This window comes from Vigna angularis, chromosome 4 (genome assembly GCF_016808095.1).
Source record: "Vigna angularis cultivar LongXiaoDou No.4 chromosome 4, ASM1680809v1, whole genome shotgun sequence".
NCBI classification, from domain to species: Eukaryota; Viridiplantae; Streptophyta; class Magnoliopsida; order Fabales; family Fabaceae; genus Vigna; species Vigna angularis.
The window spans coordinates 1950050-1967944 of record NC_068973.1 but is presented as its reverse complement, the minus strand read 5'-3'; the positions used below and the strand labels follow the sequence as shown (position 1 = coordinate 1967944).

At 33.1% G+C, this 17895-nt stretch overlaps 1 protein-coding gene across 1 annotated transcript; it reads right to left on the bottom strand.

Annotated features, from left to right (window-relative positions):
* Positions 1-349: 349 nt before the first annotated feature.
* LOC108321056 (uncharacterized) lies at positions 350-2027 on the bottom strand. The gene is made up of 3 exons (XM_017552699.2): positions 1959-2027; positions 696-885; positions 350-609 (listed from the first exon to the last, which is right to left on the bottom strand). Exons 1-3 carry the CDS (start codon positions 1966-1968, stop codon positions 504-506), a joined length of 306 nt encoding a protein of 101 aa, XP_017408188.1. The 5' UTR covers positions 1969-2027; the 3' UTR covers positions 350-503.
* Positions 2028-17895: the final 15868 nt, after the last annotated feature.

Below are 17895 nucleotides of genomic sequence, written 5' to 3'. Positions count from 1 at the left end.
TATATATATACACACACACACACATCATTACCAATAACTGCAGAGGGTGTATGTTTTTTGTGTTTTTCAACATTCAACTTGCAAGCTAACTGTTCCAAAATCCTTAACTTCCACCTCAAGTTACCTATATATCAGACCAAACTGTGCTTTCACGCTGTTAAGGTTAATAACCATGCTTTGCTTGGAAACTACTAGGGCTCACACTACCCAAACACCATACACCATCCTCCTCATACTTCATTAAAATAACAGCTTGAATTGCAAGTGAATCAGGTTATTAATATATAGCTTCATTAAAGATCTATATATATGAAGATATTTAGAGTGTATATCCAGAAAATTCAACCAACCCACATCTCATTATTAACTTGAATCTTATTAATTATAACGTGCTACTTTATCAAATACAAATACAAATACAAACTTGTGCCAAAATAAATAAAGACATGTGAATCCCAAATAACAACTTACTAACTAATAACAACTTACACTTATTTCTTAGGTCACATTAGTTTGTAAACACTATACTCTAAACGAAGTTGGAAATAAGAACACTGAATCTTGGAGTTGCTGTATATTTTCTTTCCACATAAGCACTTGAAAGTAAACCTGCAGAAACAGTTAAAAAAGAAAACTGATGTAAATCCTAAGGAACAGGTGCTGCAAATTAAGAAAATTTGGTGAAATATTGTTACCTGTTTGTGATTTGGTATTGTTTAATTTCGAGCTTTGATTCTAGAACCCTTTGGTTCTTTAGTCTCTGGATCGGGTTTCTGAAGTTCTCCGGTGCTGGGTCCATTTGTTTTCCCTTCTCCTTTACTAGCACCTTTTCTGTTAGAAGGATCTCCCACCTCAAGCAAATCCTTTGCTGCGTTATCTTGCTTCCTTGAATCATTTAAAGAGTAAGTGTCAAACATTTAGATAAAAGTAATTAATATATATAAAGAAAATAAATGCCACCTTTAATTGAAATATTGTTTTATATCCTCAACAAGTTAGAATTGAGAGTTCAGTAATCTCAACTTGTAGATTCGATTCGTAAATTCGTAAAAATTTACTTTAAATAAAAAGAAAATATATAAATAATATTTTAATTTAAATAAATCCACAAATTTATATAATTTCAAATAAAAAAAATCATAAAAATATTGTTCATATAAATATTATAAAACATAAATTAAAATGTAAAAAATGCAATCCACTAATAATGAATTTGATGGGTTTCAAAGCATAAAAAAATAAATTTTTTCACTACAAAGCATAAAAACCAATCACTAGAGGACTTTCTTTAGAACTAAAACACAGTCCAACATTTGACTTAACATAGATACATGAACAACTAACCAGTGCAGAGACCAACTTGAAAAACATAAGAATTGTGAGATGATGACCACTGCTAAGTGTTAAACATAGGCATGCAAAGGAGGTGCATGACCACCACTAACAAAAAAGATGATAGGCGACGATGAACAAGGCTCTCACGACGACGAACTAGTGCGTTTGCGACGAAGAACTAGTGTGCCCGCAACGACTCAAGCTAGGGCGCAAGTGAGACCGCAAGGAAAAACGAAAAAGATGAATTGAAAGAACAAGAGCAAACACTAAGTGAATCGCAAGAGAGAAACGAAGAAGATAAGCTTCGTCACTGACCCTAAATCAGAAAATCTAATCTACCGAATCTGGTGAGCCAAAAATGACTTTATTTTACATTTTAAAGTTTTCTTCTCAAACTCGACAAATTGGAAGCAAGCTCGCAATTTCAAGCAAGTCTACCAAGTCCATCAACGAGCCTACCGATTCTATACCAGTTTTGAGTTAACTCGGAAGTATTGAGTAAAGTTGTAAACTCGATCAAATTAACGAGTTAACTTGAGAGTTTGATAATCATGGTTAAAACTATAAATATTTAAAAAATAAATAGAAAATGAAGATGATGAACTCATCTGTGTAACCCTTACTTGGTGGCATAACGACTATTTGATGAACTCATTCTCAATAAACAATATGAATACAAATTCTATTCTGTATTGTTTTGGGTGATTCTTGTAACCCCATTCTATACTTCTTTTATAGACCATTGCATAAAGGAACTTGCTGTGTAACTCAGAGTAAATTAAGGCTCTTTTGCAGAACTTGGTATTCATACACGGACATTCCTGAGTTTAAGTCTTGGTACGTGAAACTTCTAATGTTCTCATATCGTAGTTTCGTTATATGTGTAAGAGATTTCATTGTATGAATAAAAAGAAAACGTTTTTCATGTTTGATTTTAAATAATTTGATTTTAAATCAACATACGATGAGTAAATGTTCTAAGATAAATTGTTGGAGACTTTAACACATTTTTCCACTGAATTTCAGGAAGACCAAAGGGCATTTGAAGTGTTTGAAGAAATAGTTATAGAAAACATAACGCGTTGGCTTACGGATGAATATGAACTGATCAAAGAAAAGAGTAAATTGATGGTATATTTAAGCTTGAATTTCGTAAGGAGACTGCAATTAAATGCAGCACATGGTTACTCCAACAGTGTATTTGTCGGGTTTGTTTTTGCCTTCAATAAATTTTAATATTTCATACATTATTCTTTATCTGCTGTTTTTACAAGGTCAAGTTGTACTTGTACTATTTTTATATCTACTACCTTTCGTGTATCTATTTCTTTAGTGTCGATGTATGTTATCCGAATTCGTTTATCCAAACTTTATCTTGTAATTTTCTTTAGATGGTGATAATATTTCATCTTATTAAAAAGTTATAATATCAGAGTTTTTATGACACAAAAAGAAATATATTTACTTCATAAAACAATTAAAACCAATACAACAACACTAACTTAAATAAATAATGATATAAGTGGCCCAATATAAAATGTTAATCAGTTTAGTAAAATAAAATATATTAAAATTAGATGTTATTTTAAAAAAATTAAATATTTTTAGTTTAGAGGTCACGTTTTTTTGTTTCTTTTAGCCACAAAATTTAAAGACAATATTTAGAAAGATGTGGTATAAATAAGCAACGTTTTGAGGAGTGTTGTGCTTGATAATTTTTAAACCACACCTATAACATCATTACCTTGTTTATAGCCAAATTTAAATAAATAATTTCATAAATATTATTTTTTGATAAAAAAAATGGTTTGACTTTTAGAGAAAAATAAATGTTTTAAAAATTACATTTATTTTGTACATTTAATTCAAACAACTTGATCGTTTTAGGACGGACATATTGTAGATCTTAATATCTTCCATGCACTTAACGAATATTTGATTTCAAAAATCGTTATTTCTTTTAAGCATTTTTTTCATAGTTCTTTTTAACTATGAGGACGATTTCACTGTTTTTTTATTGTCTGTCGGTACTACTAGAAAAATTATAATCCATAAATATATTTTAAATTATACAACATAGTTCAAAAACATATTTTAAATTATATAATTCAAAATGAATTTTAGGTATATAGAATCTAGTAACATATTTTAATTACATAATCTGTAATATTTCCTAAATTTTGTAATTTATAATATATTTATAGGTCTCCAAAATATTGTTCGTAATATATTTCCAAATAGTATAATTTATGAACTCAATAATATTAATATATATGGCAAGTAATTACCGACACTTGTTATCAAAGTACACTTTTAAAGATCCACATGATTTTGGAATTGAGATTCATCCATCCAAAACTCCTAAAATAATTTAAACAAATTTGTATAATACTTTATGAATTAAAATACAGTCATTATTTATTTTCCAGTAAAAAGTGAAGACCATTTAAAAAACCATAAGAATCTATAAAGTGAAAAGTAAACAAATTCAAAGGAATTAAAACTATAATTATCTCTATTTTTTTTTCTTACGAGCATTTTTCAAAATTGCCACTACGTTAAACAGCGTCATTATAGTATATCAACGGCGTCTGGTATACTTAAAAATGTGAACGAAAATGAAATATACATTTTAACGACGCCGTTTGAGTCCGTGTGAGAACCGCGGATCGTTACTTAATTTATAATATATATATCCTTTACGTTGTGAGAAAATACATGGAGGTAGCGGAAACTCACACCGTTGACGGTTTCTCTCCTTGTGGCACAAGCCATGCACAATAACAACGAGTTTCGTTTTCACACACAAATGTTTATGTAAATCGCCATGCTTTGCTCCGAAACTCACCGCTTATTTCATAACTATTTTCATGGGCAAACCTCTTTTTTCTAAAATCATGTGGTGGGCTGCGTGTGAGATGTTTGAAATATAGCAAGTTGAGTTTTTTAGATCGAACTTGAGAAGAAGGTGAGGGAAAGAGAAAGAGTGACGAGAGGTCGTGGAGTGGAGGAGGAGGAAAAGAGGAAGAGTGTGGCCGGGTGGTGTGGTGTAGCAGAAGAGGGTGGTGGCTGACCGGTGCAACGGTGGAGTAATAAGACAAATGAAAGATATTTAAATAAATGTAAGAAAAGAACATCTGACGCTATTAATGTATCAAAGTGAATATGAACTATTGAATTAATGAAAATAATCTGTTTAGAATACAATGGTTGAGACGGAATGTAAGTGAATACGTAAAGTAATGAAATAATAATATGAAATGTTTAGAAGAACAACAACATAATGAAGGGGAAATTGCTCTCATTTCTTCTTCTCATACTTCCTTGAAAACACCTTCTGAATAGTAGCTGTGGATGAAGATCTTGAGGACGAAGAATTGGTGTTATTAGTACGAGGAGCAGGTCTTGTGGTGTAGCAAAGAGTATTTAGAATCATGTTGTTAGAACTCATGTTGTTGTGACTTGATGATGAGACTGAGGGAATGGACGTATGTTTGATGCTGAAGATTAGAGTTTTGAAGTTGTGATATGAAACTATGGAATGGTTTTGTGGGTATTTATAGGTATATGTGAGCGTAAAGAAGCTGCTATGAAATTGAAATGATCAATGGTGTAGCTTCAGCTGCAAGCTTATTTCCACGGCTTCGTTGTTACGTGGCAGAGAGAGGTTAATGCGTTCAGGTTCCAGCTCATTACTCTCTGTTTTGTTTTGAAAAGTCAGAGAGGTCAAAAAACTATACAAGTCTTTGTTTCTTTTACGTTTTCACACACTTCTCTTAATTTAATGACTTAAATGGTAATTTTATTTTAAACGTTAGGTTGAGATGGAATAAAAAGGTTAGAACAAAAATAACTCTATAACAGATGCAGGATATGGTGAAACCCAAACATATATGCATCTATCTCCGATCCTGGAAAAACTCAAACAGAGAATTTAACGCTCAATTTTTATAAAAATAAAATTTAAATTATTCTAAATGTTAATGCATATATGTATAATTGTTGCAATTCGATCGTGATAAGAGAAGTCATTACCCTACTTTATTAATTTGAAACCAAATTTGTCTACGTGGTAAATTAAAATCTAAGTAAACCCAAATTATTTTCACTTTCTGAATACTAAAACAATATTTAATAACGATCATGGTTATATTTCTTCTTATTGGTAGTATTTTTAAAGGAAATAAAGTAATACTAATGTTTGCTTAAAAGTGGGTATCAATGGAAATGGAACATATTGTTAAGAAATGAGTTTAAGTCTAATTCAATCACACAAAACTACATTTTAAGGTCAAGTTTACACTTCACTTATATATTATAAATTGATCTTATCTCTAGTTAACATAGGACTTCCAACACATATTATGGAAAAGAGAGTGATTTGAACGGGATAAACCAATGATAGAAGAGAGAAGAAACACATGGTGAAATCTGCATACAATGATATACATGTAACCTATGTCCAATGATGTTATTTTATACAATGATACAAACATGATGTCAGAAATCAAGTGAATGTAGGTGAAAATAGAGCAAAGAAAGGGGCATCGAGAAGTCTTTGTACCCATTTATGAAGGAGGAGCATAGTCTTTATACATAGATATAGAACAAAGGTATATGTGACATATGTGACAAATGATAAAGGTATCTGCTTTTATCATCTTTGATGGTCTAATTGTATGTTTCAACTTTGTCTTGTATGGGAGGTGCTCATAAGACGATTTTTCACTATTTTTCTTTTTCTGTTTTTTACAAGAATTAGGACAATCCTATTTTCATTTTAATTCTTATTTGTTATTGTTGATAAAAAAAGAAAAATAAGAGTTCGCTTTAGATAAAAGGAGAAAATCACATTGTATTATAACATCTATCGGACATAATGTGTATCATATTATCTATTTCAAAAACTTTCCTGTCTTACAAATGAAGTATGTACATAATCAAGTTTGATATTAAACAATTAATCAAAAACATCAAAGATGTGTTTAACATTACTCTTATAGGATATAAATGAACTTCATTTTCTTAAATTTGACAAACTTTCAACAACATTTCAAGTTGGTATCTAAAGTAAATGAAATGAAAATAATAATCTATAACATATGTCAAGTATATGCACTAAAAAAATGTAAAATGTTATAAAGTGAGCTATCAAATTTAGGGTTCGGTTTAAACATTACGTTTTAATTAACCAATATTAAGAAAAAAAAACTTTCATAACTATTCAAATGAAAAGCTCACTACAAGAAAGAAAGAAAAAATTAACAAGAAAAAACAGTCATTAACAGTAAAATTTTGTTAGTAAAACAGAATTTTGACGCAAAAGCAAAAAAAATCATTAATAATATATTCGTTTGTAAATTCTACCAATCAATAGATAAAAAAAATCTTCGGTAATTACTAACCGTAAAAATTTGTTAGTAATTATTTGATATAATGACAAGAATCAAAATATATTAATGATATTATAAACGATTTTGACTAATAGTAATTATATGTTGATAATTATCGAAATTTGATATTTATTTTTTTTATAATTATTAAACTTATATATATATATATATATATATATATATATATATATATATATATATATATATATATATATATATATATATATATATATATATATATATATATATATATATATATATATATGGGAAAACAAGGTTTATGGAGAGAGTTTTAATAAAAACAACAACAAGTCAAGAATGAACGAAGAAATGAAGAGTAAGAGGTAGAGGGAGTTAATAATTTAATTGTTTATGTTTTATATTTTAATTGTTTTAACTTATATAAACTTTCTGTTTTTTGTGTGTCTAATTTGTGAATGAGTTTTGGTGGTGTATTGATGTTGTGTGGAAAATCCTGTATAAACAAGAGATGATGGTTAATATGTTTGTGCGTGTATCTCAGCAAGTGGTGATAAGTTCATCTCTAATCATGAGTGAAAGGTTAATAAGTTATGTCATGAGTTGCAATTCAGAACCTCTAAACTGAATCTTTACGCTAGTTACAACATTTGAGTTTGCAAATTTTATTGAATAGTTTTTTTTAACGTGATGAAAACTATTGTTAGGACAATTAATTGTTTATGTTTGATCATCTATGTGTTTGTGGTTGTGATTTTTACTTATAATAATATTTATATAAGAGTATATTGATGAGAACTGTTTGGTATATTTGTTTTATGTTTTTTTGAATAAAATCTATTTATATTTTTTTTGTTGAGATTTTAAATAAGAGAGAAATAAAGTTTTGTTTTAATTATATAATTTGTATTAATTAATTATACATTTTAGAAAAAAAAAATTGAAATGTCACCTTACCGATTTAAATATCAATCAGTAATAAAAATTCTAAAATTTTTTAATGAAATTTATTGCAATAGCAACGGTTACGAAATTTCTTGAAGTGATTCAAGTGTTTTGTTTTATATATAAAGATATGCTAATGCACATAAAAAAAATAAAAATAAGCGGTTCAATATACTAAATATTAACATATTTTATTTTTAGTATAATAAAAAATATATAATTGTAATACAAAAAGTTTTAATTTTAATTATTCTTGATTGAATTCCATTAACGATTACGATTACTTTGAATATAAAAAGTTTTCAAAATACAACGCAACCCCTCAGTTAAAATCTTTGACTGCTTCTTCATTCAACATGCAAGCTGGCTGTTCCAAAAACCTTAACTTTCTTCTTCCCTAAGCTACCTTAATAACCGACCAAGCTGTTTTTTCAAACGCAAATGTTACGGTGGATGACCATGATTTGCTTGGAAACACCATGCACCATCCTCCTCATCGATTCTTCATAACTCAATAGCCTAATGTTTTTGGTGTTATTACTCGGACATATTCAATCCAGAATGTTATGTTTATTCCTCCGTCTATAAAAACGTTGAGATCTTATGAGTTAAATATATATATTTGGAAGAAGATTAATGTCAATCACTTTGCTATACTTGGTTTTCTTTAAAATGTTTTTGTCAATATATCAATAACATTTAACATTTTCAAATAAAATGTCAGCTTTTGACTGCATTTGTGAAACACATAAAAGGAATGTTCAGTGTCCCTCGGCAAGAATTTCTTTAAGTGCATGGTGTATGCTGCGCATTTAGTTTACGATCGACCGACAAATAAGATCATTGAAAAATATAATAAAAATAGAAACGGAATAACTCACACGTATCTATCAAAAACGAATTGTTTATTTGTTATAAAAACAATGTTATAATTACACATAATAATTAATGTTTCAGAAGAAATACACTGGAATCACAGGGTAGATTTCTTAATATATATATATATATAAAAGTAAGGGAATGAATTTTTTTACAATTACTAACAACAAGAGTGATCAAGTCTTTATACAGCACGAACAATTCGAAATGAAGCCATAGCTTTTAGAAGCATTTACATAATAAATAAACAAAGAAATAAATTAGGGTAAATTAGTAAATAAAAGTCTCCCATGCGATGCTTACTCTCAAGTCTTCTTCTCATTCTTCTTTGAAAACACTTTCTGAATAGTTGGCAATGGAGTTCCTGAGGATTTAGGTTAAGGGTTATTGGTCGGAAGGAGGCCTAGTGTAATAGACAAGATTAGTTTGAATCAAGCTCTTAGTACTCATGGTGCCTTTTGGCAATGGAGTTCCTGAGGATTTAGGTTTAGGGTTATTGGTCGGAAGAGGAGGCCTAGTGTAATAGACAAGATTATTTTGAATCAAGCTCTTAGTACTCATGGTGCCTTGCGTAGCTGCTTCAAAATGAGTGGTCAACCTTCGAAGAGCGTGTAGAAGTTTAAAAATGAACTCTTGAAGTTGTTATAAGAAACAATGTTTGGTTTTGTTCATTGAATTTTGATGAAGTATATCAACATATTTATAGGTTGGTATTGATGAGAACGAACTCATATTGCTTCGGCAGCAAGCTTATTTCCGCGCTTTCATTGCAAACGTGGCAGGCTTCCACCGATTTTTGAATTGTCAAACGACGTAAATGCCATTCACACCATATTTCATATCAAATGCAATTCCTAGGTTATTCAGCTACTTATTCCTGGGAAATTTTCTTATGTAATTTAACTTTTTAGATGTAAATTATACATGTGAATTAAATTAATTTCATAATTAACTGCTACTAACTAATTACTATTAATGTAATCATCAATATTATTTAAGTTATTGACTTAGTAAACATATCAATTTCGTGTATTCAGCGTGTATGCGTATACATTTCATATCTTTGACTATTTTTCCTCATTCAACATTCATCTTCAAAAATCCTTATAACTCTGCTTCTTCCTCAAGCTACCTTAATGACAGACCAAGCTATACGTTTTCACGCACAAATGTTATGGTAAATCACCACGGTTTGCTTCGAACTACTAAGACTCACATTACCCAAACATCATGCTTAAAATGTTTTTGTAAACTATGAATAAAAGTAAACGAAATTTCCATTTGTGTATAATAGATACTGCAGATATCAGACGAATCTAGAACAACTAGTTGTGAAACGAAGAAAACTAATCGAATCATTGGATAAAAAGAAAGGGAATGGATTATGTTAAATAATCAAACCTTTCTACTGCTGGAGAAATTTGAAATGACGCATAGCATTCAGAAGCAATTGCATAGTAAATAAACAAACAAATAAATTAGGGTAAGGTGGGAAATAAGTCTCCGATGCGATGTTTCCTCTTAACTCTTCTTCTCATTTCTTCTTTGAAATCACTTTCGGAGTAGTTGCCAATGGAGTTCCGTGGGAAGTAGATTTGGTGGGGTTATTGGAATATTATGTTGTTCCCATGAAGAATTTTTACTATTGCCATTAGTGTCAATTCTGATTATTCTTGCAAATTTCATATGATTTAAAATAATGTAACTGAAGCTAGAAATCACATAAAAGAGTAATGGCCACTATGCACTTTTACACACTTTCACCTTCCTTAACCTTGAGTAAGGAATTCTTTTATGATTGTAATAAACTCACCAAAGATGTCACTGTTTCATTAATATTGGATTTGGTTTTATAACTTTATTTTGCGCTTAAAAATTTCTCGCTCAACAACAGTGGTATAATTAATATAACAACTCTAATTGCAAGAGAATCAGGTTAGGGCTTCATTAATGATTTTATATGACGAAATTTAAAATCTACATCAACAAAACTGAACTAACCCACATCTCATTATTGACTTTGAATTTGATAAACGTACAGATAAACGTACATGTGAATCCCAAATTATAATAACTTATTAACAAGAATAATATAGACTTATTGTTTAGCTGAATTTAGTTTGCAAACTACAGACTCTAAACAAGTTGGAAATAATAACATTGAATTTTGAAGTAATAGTATAATTTGTTGCTGCATATTTTCCTTCCACATAAGTAGTAATCCAGCAAAAACAATTAAAAAAGAAAAAAAAACTGATGTAACTGCAAAGGAACAGGTGCTACAAATTAAGAAAAATTGGTGAAATGTTATCTGTTTGTGATTTGGTATTGTTTACTTTTAACGTTTGCTTCTTGAACCCTTTTTTCCTTCAGAACCTTTCTTTTCGCTCACAAAAGATCCCGTGAATTCCTTTGATTTCTCTGTGCCTTTGCTAGAACCCTTTTGGTTAGAAGATTTTTCCTCAGTCAAATGTTCGCGTGAGCGTTCTTTCTTTCTTGTATCATTTCCAGAATAGTGTCAAAGTTTGAAGAAAAAACATTGAGGACAAAACTAACTAAAATTATGAATATTGAATATTTAAAAAAGAAATGAAGGTGATGAACTCATTATATTACCTGTTGGCATAGCGATCGGTTGATTAACTCATTCTTAATGAACAATATGAATATAAATTCTATTATGTATTGTTTTGGATGTGAATCTTGTAACCCCCATTCTACCTCACTTTTGCAGAACTGGAATTTTATAATTACGCGAAACAAAGTAATCCAACTTTGAAAATTTGAATTCCTGAGTTTAAGTATTGACAACTTGAATTGAGGTGAAATTTCTGATGTTCTCATTCATAGTTTCATTATAATGTTTGTGTAACAGATTTCATTGTAATGTATGAATAAAAAGAAAACGTTTTCTATGTTTGTTGTTTAGAAAATAGAGGACGAACGATTCCTGTTTTTTTTAAACTCCGACAATGTTTTCTACTAACTCCTTTTGCTTTTACCACTTCCTTCGTTGTTCAATATTTTTTACAGTACTGAGTTTTGTTTTTTCTCTTTAATATCACATTAATCATTAATTAGATTTTAAATTAATATGATAAGTAAATGTTGTAAGATAAATTGCTCACGAGTTTAACTGATTTTTCCACCGAATTTGAGGAAGAAGAAAGGGCCTTTGAAGTGTTTGAAGAAAAGATTAAATTGTTGGTATATTTAGGTTTGAATTGCTGCTTTATTTACCCAACAATAAAATATTCCATTATTTTGCGTTTTCTTTGTAATGTTTTTGCTTTAATACATCTTGGTTCATATTATTATGAAAACAATTTTAATTGCTAGTAGTTTTGGTCGTTGGCCATGAAAATTTTTGCGACTGCAAAAGGTGATCGTTAAAATACTTATTTTATGTAATGTTTTTGCATTTCCTCGTTCACCTCTTCTTTGATCGATGATATCTCATCTCTAACGAGTATACTTAGCATGTGGTAGCGACTGTAAAACGAAAAGGGTTACGGACAACAGTGAACCCTAAATATGAAATAGGGGAGTAAAACGAAAAATGGAAAGACAGAGAAACGAGAGAAATTACAAACAGTGGTAAACGTAACAGATGCAATGGTGAACAAAGCTAAGAAAGTTCGTGAAAATGACATTGTAAAGACAGATAACAATAATGAATTCGTAAAAGTTATGGCTATGGCTCCATTTATTCCTAAAATCGAAGCAATAATATCTCTATAGCTTTGATTTTATTAAAAACCGAAGTTTGGAGTCTACAAATTAAATAAACAAATATTATTTTTTATGGCAATTTTTAAATATTTTACAAATTTTTTATTTTGGGTTTGGAAAAATCGAAGTCAGAGAGATATATGGCTTCGGTTGTTAGATAACTGAGGAGAGGTCGCATCTCCTGATAAAATATTTAAATAAATAAAAAGAGTGTCAATTTAAAAAAAATTCACTTTTTTGTCTTAGGTATGAAAAAACCAAAGTCATAAAGATATACGCCTTATTTTCTAAAAACTGAATCTATATCACCTTTCCCGAATAAAATATTTAAATAAAAAGAGTGGTAATTTAAAATATTCTTAAACTGTCTGGCCTGGAAAAATCAAAGTCATGTACTTATATGACCTTATTCCCTTTTTCAAATAAAATATTCAAATAAATTGCGAGATTTTTTAAAGAATTTGAAAATTGGTTCATCCTTCAAAGGTTTTTCTATCAATTTTTTTTCCTTTCTTTTTGTGATACTTCTCTGTGAATTACTTTGTTAAGTTTTAGTTTTACTTTCCATTTTTACCTTTTTTTTCCTTATATATCTCTCTTCTCTTCAATATGTTACAGACACATACAATAAAATTAATTTGAGATGTGTAATATGGTATTAAAATCATGGTTTAGAGTCTATTCTAGCAAAATTTATTACTTGTTGAATACATTATTTTATCCGCTATCAAATCACTACGTGAAGAGGTATGTTGGAAGTTTCATATTGACTAGTGATAAGGCTGGTGCTAGTGATTAACCAACTACACGTGCACCGATTGTTCCATATCAAATAATAAATATTTATATCGTTATCTCCCAAGGAACCTATGCAACATGACAATTTCCTTTCATAACCCACACTAGTAAAAAAATGGGATTAGAAAGCGCAGTATACGCTTCGGTTTAAGCGAACCCGAAGCGTATAATAGTGCGGTGGCAGAGTTGTAATAATAGCTTAAATATATGCTTCGGTTGTCCTATAACCGGTGCCTAAAGCATGCTACTAACTCGGTTCTACATAAAACCGAGGCATAAAATTATGTCCAAACCTGCTCCGCTGACAACTGTTGGGTCTGATAAGAGCTACTAACTCGGTTGTCCAGCAACTGATGCCTAATGGGCACTACTAACTCGGTTTTAGACGAACCGAGGCATACAACTCTTGCCACCTAACTCGGTTCTCACGTTAACTCTTCATTTTCACTTCTTCTCTCTGTCCATGGTCTCGGTTCTCACATTAACTCTTCATTTTCACTTCTTCTCTCTGTCCGTGGTCTCCCATTCTTCTTCTCTTCTTCCTACTCACTCCCCTCGTGCTCTCACTCCCCTCGTTCCTCCGCCGCTGTACGTCCTCCGCCGTTGCCTCCGTTGTTGCCTCCGCCGCTCTAGATCCACTGCTCCAGATCGCCCTCGCCAAGCCGCTCCATATCGGCGAGCCCTCCGTCGTTGATGCGTCCGCCGCCGCTGCCTCCGCCTCTCTAGATCCACCGCTCCAGATCGTCGTCGTCAAGCCGCTCCAGATCGGCGAGCCCTCCGTCGTTGCTGCCTGCCTCCGCCGCTCTCGATCCACCGCTCCAGATTGCGGTCGCCAAGCCGCTCCAGATTGTGTTGCCGAGAGGGAGGCTTCGTCTGGAACGAGGCTTGCCGTCGTAGCGGCGGTTGACGCCGTGGCCGAGGCCGACAAGGAGACGAAAGCGTTCGTGGCGGATTGCGGTTCTCTGATTTTGGATTGTGTTTTTTGTTTGATTGATTCTCTGGGTTCTCTGATTTCGATTGCTGCTATGCCTTGGTGGAGTTAGAAGTTCAGGGTTCCATCAATTGTTTTCTCATTTGATATTCAACGTTGTTCTTCAAATGGTTTTGGGAAAGCGATATTTTAGTTTAGGAACCGTGGATGATGAGAAGGCAGGGAGATTGATAAGACCAAAAACTTGTTAGCCGTTGCTAGGACTCGGGTTCAATCCCCAAATCCTTGGCAACGGCGCTAAAAACTTGTTAGCTCAAAAAGACTTGTTGGGCTCGATTTCGGCAAGTGCACCGAATCGTTCAAGTAATAAACCGGTAAGACCGGGTATCGTTTTCCCAAGAGACTCGTAATACTAGAGAATTGTGCGATTAACAACTCATATAGACTCAATAACATAACATCAATATACAGAACAAGTGCAGAAATGTAAATTCATACATAATTACAAGGTTGGACTTTGGTATTGAAGACACTTGGAAATGGAAAAGACTAGAAATGGAATGAAATGACATTGTTAAGGTTAGTTTTCACCAATGCACTCTTGTGTATAACCAATTTTATCTCCTCACTATCAATTTACTAAAGTCAATCCACTAAAACACTCTAGCCCTAATTCCTTAGGTGAAAGAGCCTAGGTTTTCCTTATCAAACCCCAATTCCTTGGCAATCTAACAAGCAAAACCCGCATTAAAGAGCTGGGATCTAAGACAACATGTGAATCATCTTCCATTCCTAGAATCAATGACCCACAAGGACTCTTATTTCAGTTCCGGATTTCATCTTACGTTCCCATAATCCATAAAACCCCAAAATCAAGTCATGAACGTTCCCATTACATGCAAGCTTTAAGATCGGAAACAAGAATACTAGCAATTGATAGAAAAGGCATATATATAATCAAATCATTCAACAATTACACAAGGATTCAAAGGCTACAACTAATCCCAACAAAGATGAATTTGGTTCTCCATTTCCATGGAGAACCCTAAAGCTTACAAACATGGAAGATGGAAGAAGAAGGAGACCCAAAGGAAGAGGAGGAGATGTTCCCACAAGCTCCTCACGCCCTCCATGAGCTCCAGCCGTGAAATCGCGCCTCCAAATGACCAAAGACCCTTTCCCCTTCGCGTTTTAGGGTTAAATAAGTTGTCTGCCACATCAGTAAAAGTCGCGCCCGGGCGCCCTCTGTCAGTCGCGCCCGAGCGCGAAGCTCTCGCAAAAATTCAAATCTGGCGAAAAGTCGCGCCCGGCGCGCTCTCTGTTTCGCGCCCAGGCGCGAGCCTCTCGCAAAAAGCCGCGCTCGGCGCCCCGTCGCGCCCGGCGCGGACCATCTGGATATTGAAATTGGACGAGCGTCCTAAATGTTGGACGAGCGTCATCTTATCCCTCTGGACGAGCGTGCTGGACGAGCGTCCTCTCTGCTACTTGGACGAGCGTCCTCTCTGCTAGTTGGACGAGCGTCCTGCCCTGGCTTGGACGAGCGTCCTCTGCTTGTCTGGCCGAACGAGCGTCCTCTGCCTGGCTGGACGAGCGTCCACTTCTGCCTGGGACGAGCGTCCTCTCCTGGGACGAGCGTCCTCTTCTGGACGAGCGTCCTCTTTCCTGGACGAGCGTCCTCTTTCCTGGACGAGCGTCCTCTTGTTCGTTCACACTCGACGAACGTCCACTTCTCTCTTCTGGACGAGCGTCCGCTTGAGCTTCCATTTTGGACGAGCGTCCTCTTAACTCTCTGGACGAACGTCCTCTTGCATGTTGACGAGCGTCCACTTCTCTTGCAGGACGAACGTCCTCTTCTGCTCCAGGACGAGCGTTCACTTGGCGTCACTGGCGCCGAGCGTTTCTGCATGCCTTGTGGTTGGTTCATCTATACATTGTTGGAGACTCTTCCAAGCTCATTTTTAGCTACAAAATAAGGGATTATTGATGAAAGTACATCAAAGTAGCCAAAAACACAATTATTTAGAAAACAAGACAAAACAAGAGGATTAAGCAAGTTATAAGTTAGAAAGGAGTTGATTTTGCTACTAAAATGTTGCTTAAAATATGGTAAAATTTAGCATTATCAGAGATGTGTGAAGGCTGTGAAGGAGTTCATGCGTCTTTTCGGGGTGTTCACAGTGGGAGATGATGTTCCTTGGTTGAGATGGTTTGATTTTGGAGGCAATGAGAAGGCCATGAAAGACACTGCCAAGAAAATGGATAGTCTTGTAAGTAAGTGGTTAGAGGAGCATAGACAAAACAAGGCTTTGGGTGGAAAGGTTGATGGATTTCAAGATGTATATATGTTCATACATGAATTTCGATTTTCTGCTGTAATTTTTGTATAATTGCTGATGATGACGAAAAAGAAAAAATCACTTTACTGCCTCGGTTAGATTTAAACCGAGGCATAAGCACTCATCATACTACCTCGGGTGGAGTGAACCGAGGCATAAGCACACATTTTTTTGACTCGGTTCACAACCGAGGCATAAAGCTTATCATTTTTTACCTCGTCTGGATATACCTCGGTTGCAGAACCGATGCGTATAAGCGAAATCAACCGGTGTCATTTCCCTTCATTGTACTAGTGCCAACTAGACATTAAAGTGGCCAAAAACACAAGAAACTCTTTTTGATTTTTTCATCAAAGAGTTGGTATGCAAGAAAATATAACATAAATTATTTACAATTTGTTAACACTAGAGTTCATCCATTTCATTCTCATGCATTAATAATCATCTTAATTCCACTTCAATGTCAAAATCAACTCACAATTATACTCAAATCTTATTCCTAAAGACTTTGAACATATAATAACTCATCAAGTTTCAATTCCTTAAATCCTAAACAAGTGAAATCATGATTAATTTCAAGAGTTTGAAATTACTAATAAATCAAGTTTTATTACTAGATACAAACATCCATTAAGTGTTCAATTTCAGTTCTAGGTTTAGGTCATATTTCCTAAGACATCAAGAATCACAAATCAAGCATGGAATCAATCTACACCAAGCATTAAACATGGAAATTGAATACTAACATGAAGTTGAAAAACATATATTATTAATAATACAAAATTATACAAGATTTCTATGTTTTACAACTAATATCAACAAATAAGAATAGTCTTTCATGGTGAAGAACTTAGAGTTTTACAAATTGAAAAGACAGTGAAGAAATAAAAACCAAAAGGAAGATGCCAGCATTCTCTCAAGATTCTTGGCAGTTGCTCTATACTCCAATTGCGCCTCCCCTTCATATCGGCACCTCAAATTCGTAGATCCTTTGGAGGAAAATCCTATGAAAGAAGATTGAGGATCCAAGGAGTAACAGAAGAGCTTCCCAACACCCAAAAAAACCTCTAAGGACCTCTCTCAATCACTCTAGGTGGAGAGAATCCTCAAAACCCTTAGAAAAACATAATTAAATACCTACTTTCATGTATTAGGGCTGACAGATTCATCCAATGACTTCATTCTCGTCCAAGAAAACCTAAAAATCATGCTCTCTCACTTGTAACTTGTTGGGAAGTCATACTTTCGCCCGACAACTAAAATACTATATAGGTTTTGGTTGTCATTTTTGCCCAGCGAGTAGCCAACGAGTTAGCTTGGTGTCCAATGGTGGTTTTTGCAGTCTAAGGGTGGTTTATAGTAGTATATCCCTATATGAGTCTTTTATTCATGTGTGTAATGTTGGGTGTGATTACAGTGGAGTGGGTATTTGTCTAAAAATCATTATTGTATATCCAATCATGTTTTCTTAAGTTTCATCTTGTTTTCCTCCGCTAGAATTGATTCAAATTATCTTATTTCATACACTCAAAGAGATATTAGAAGTAAAATAAATACATACCGACTA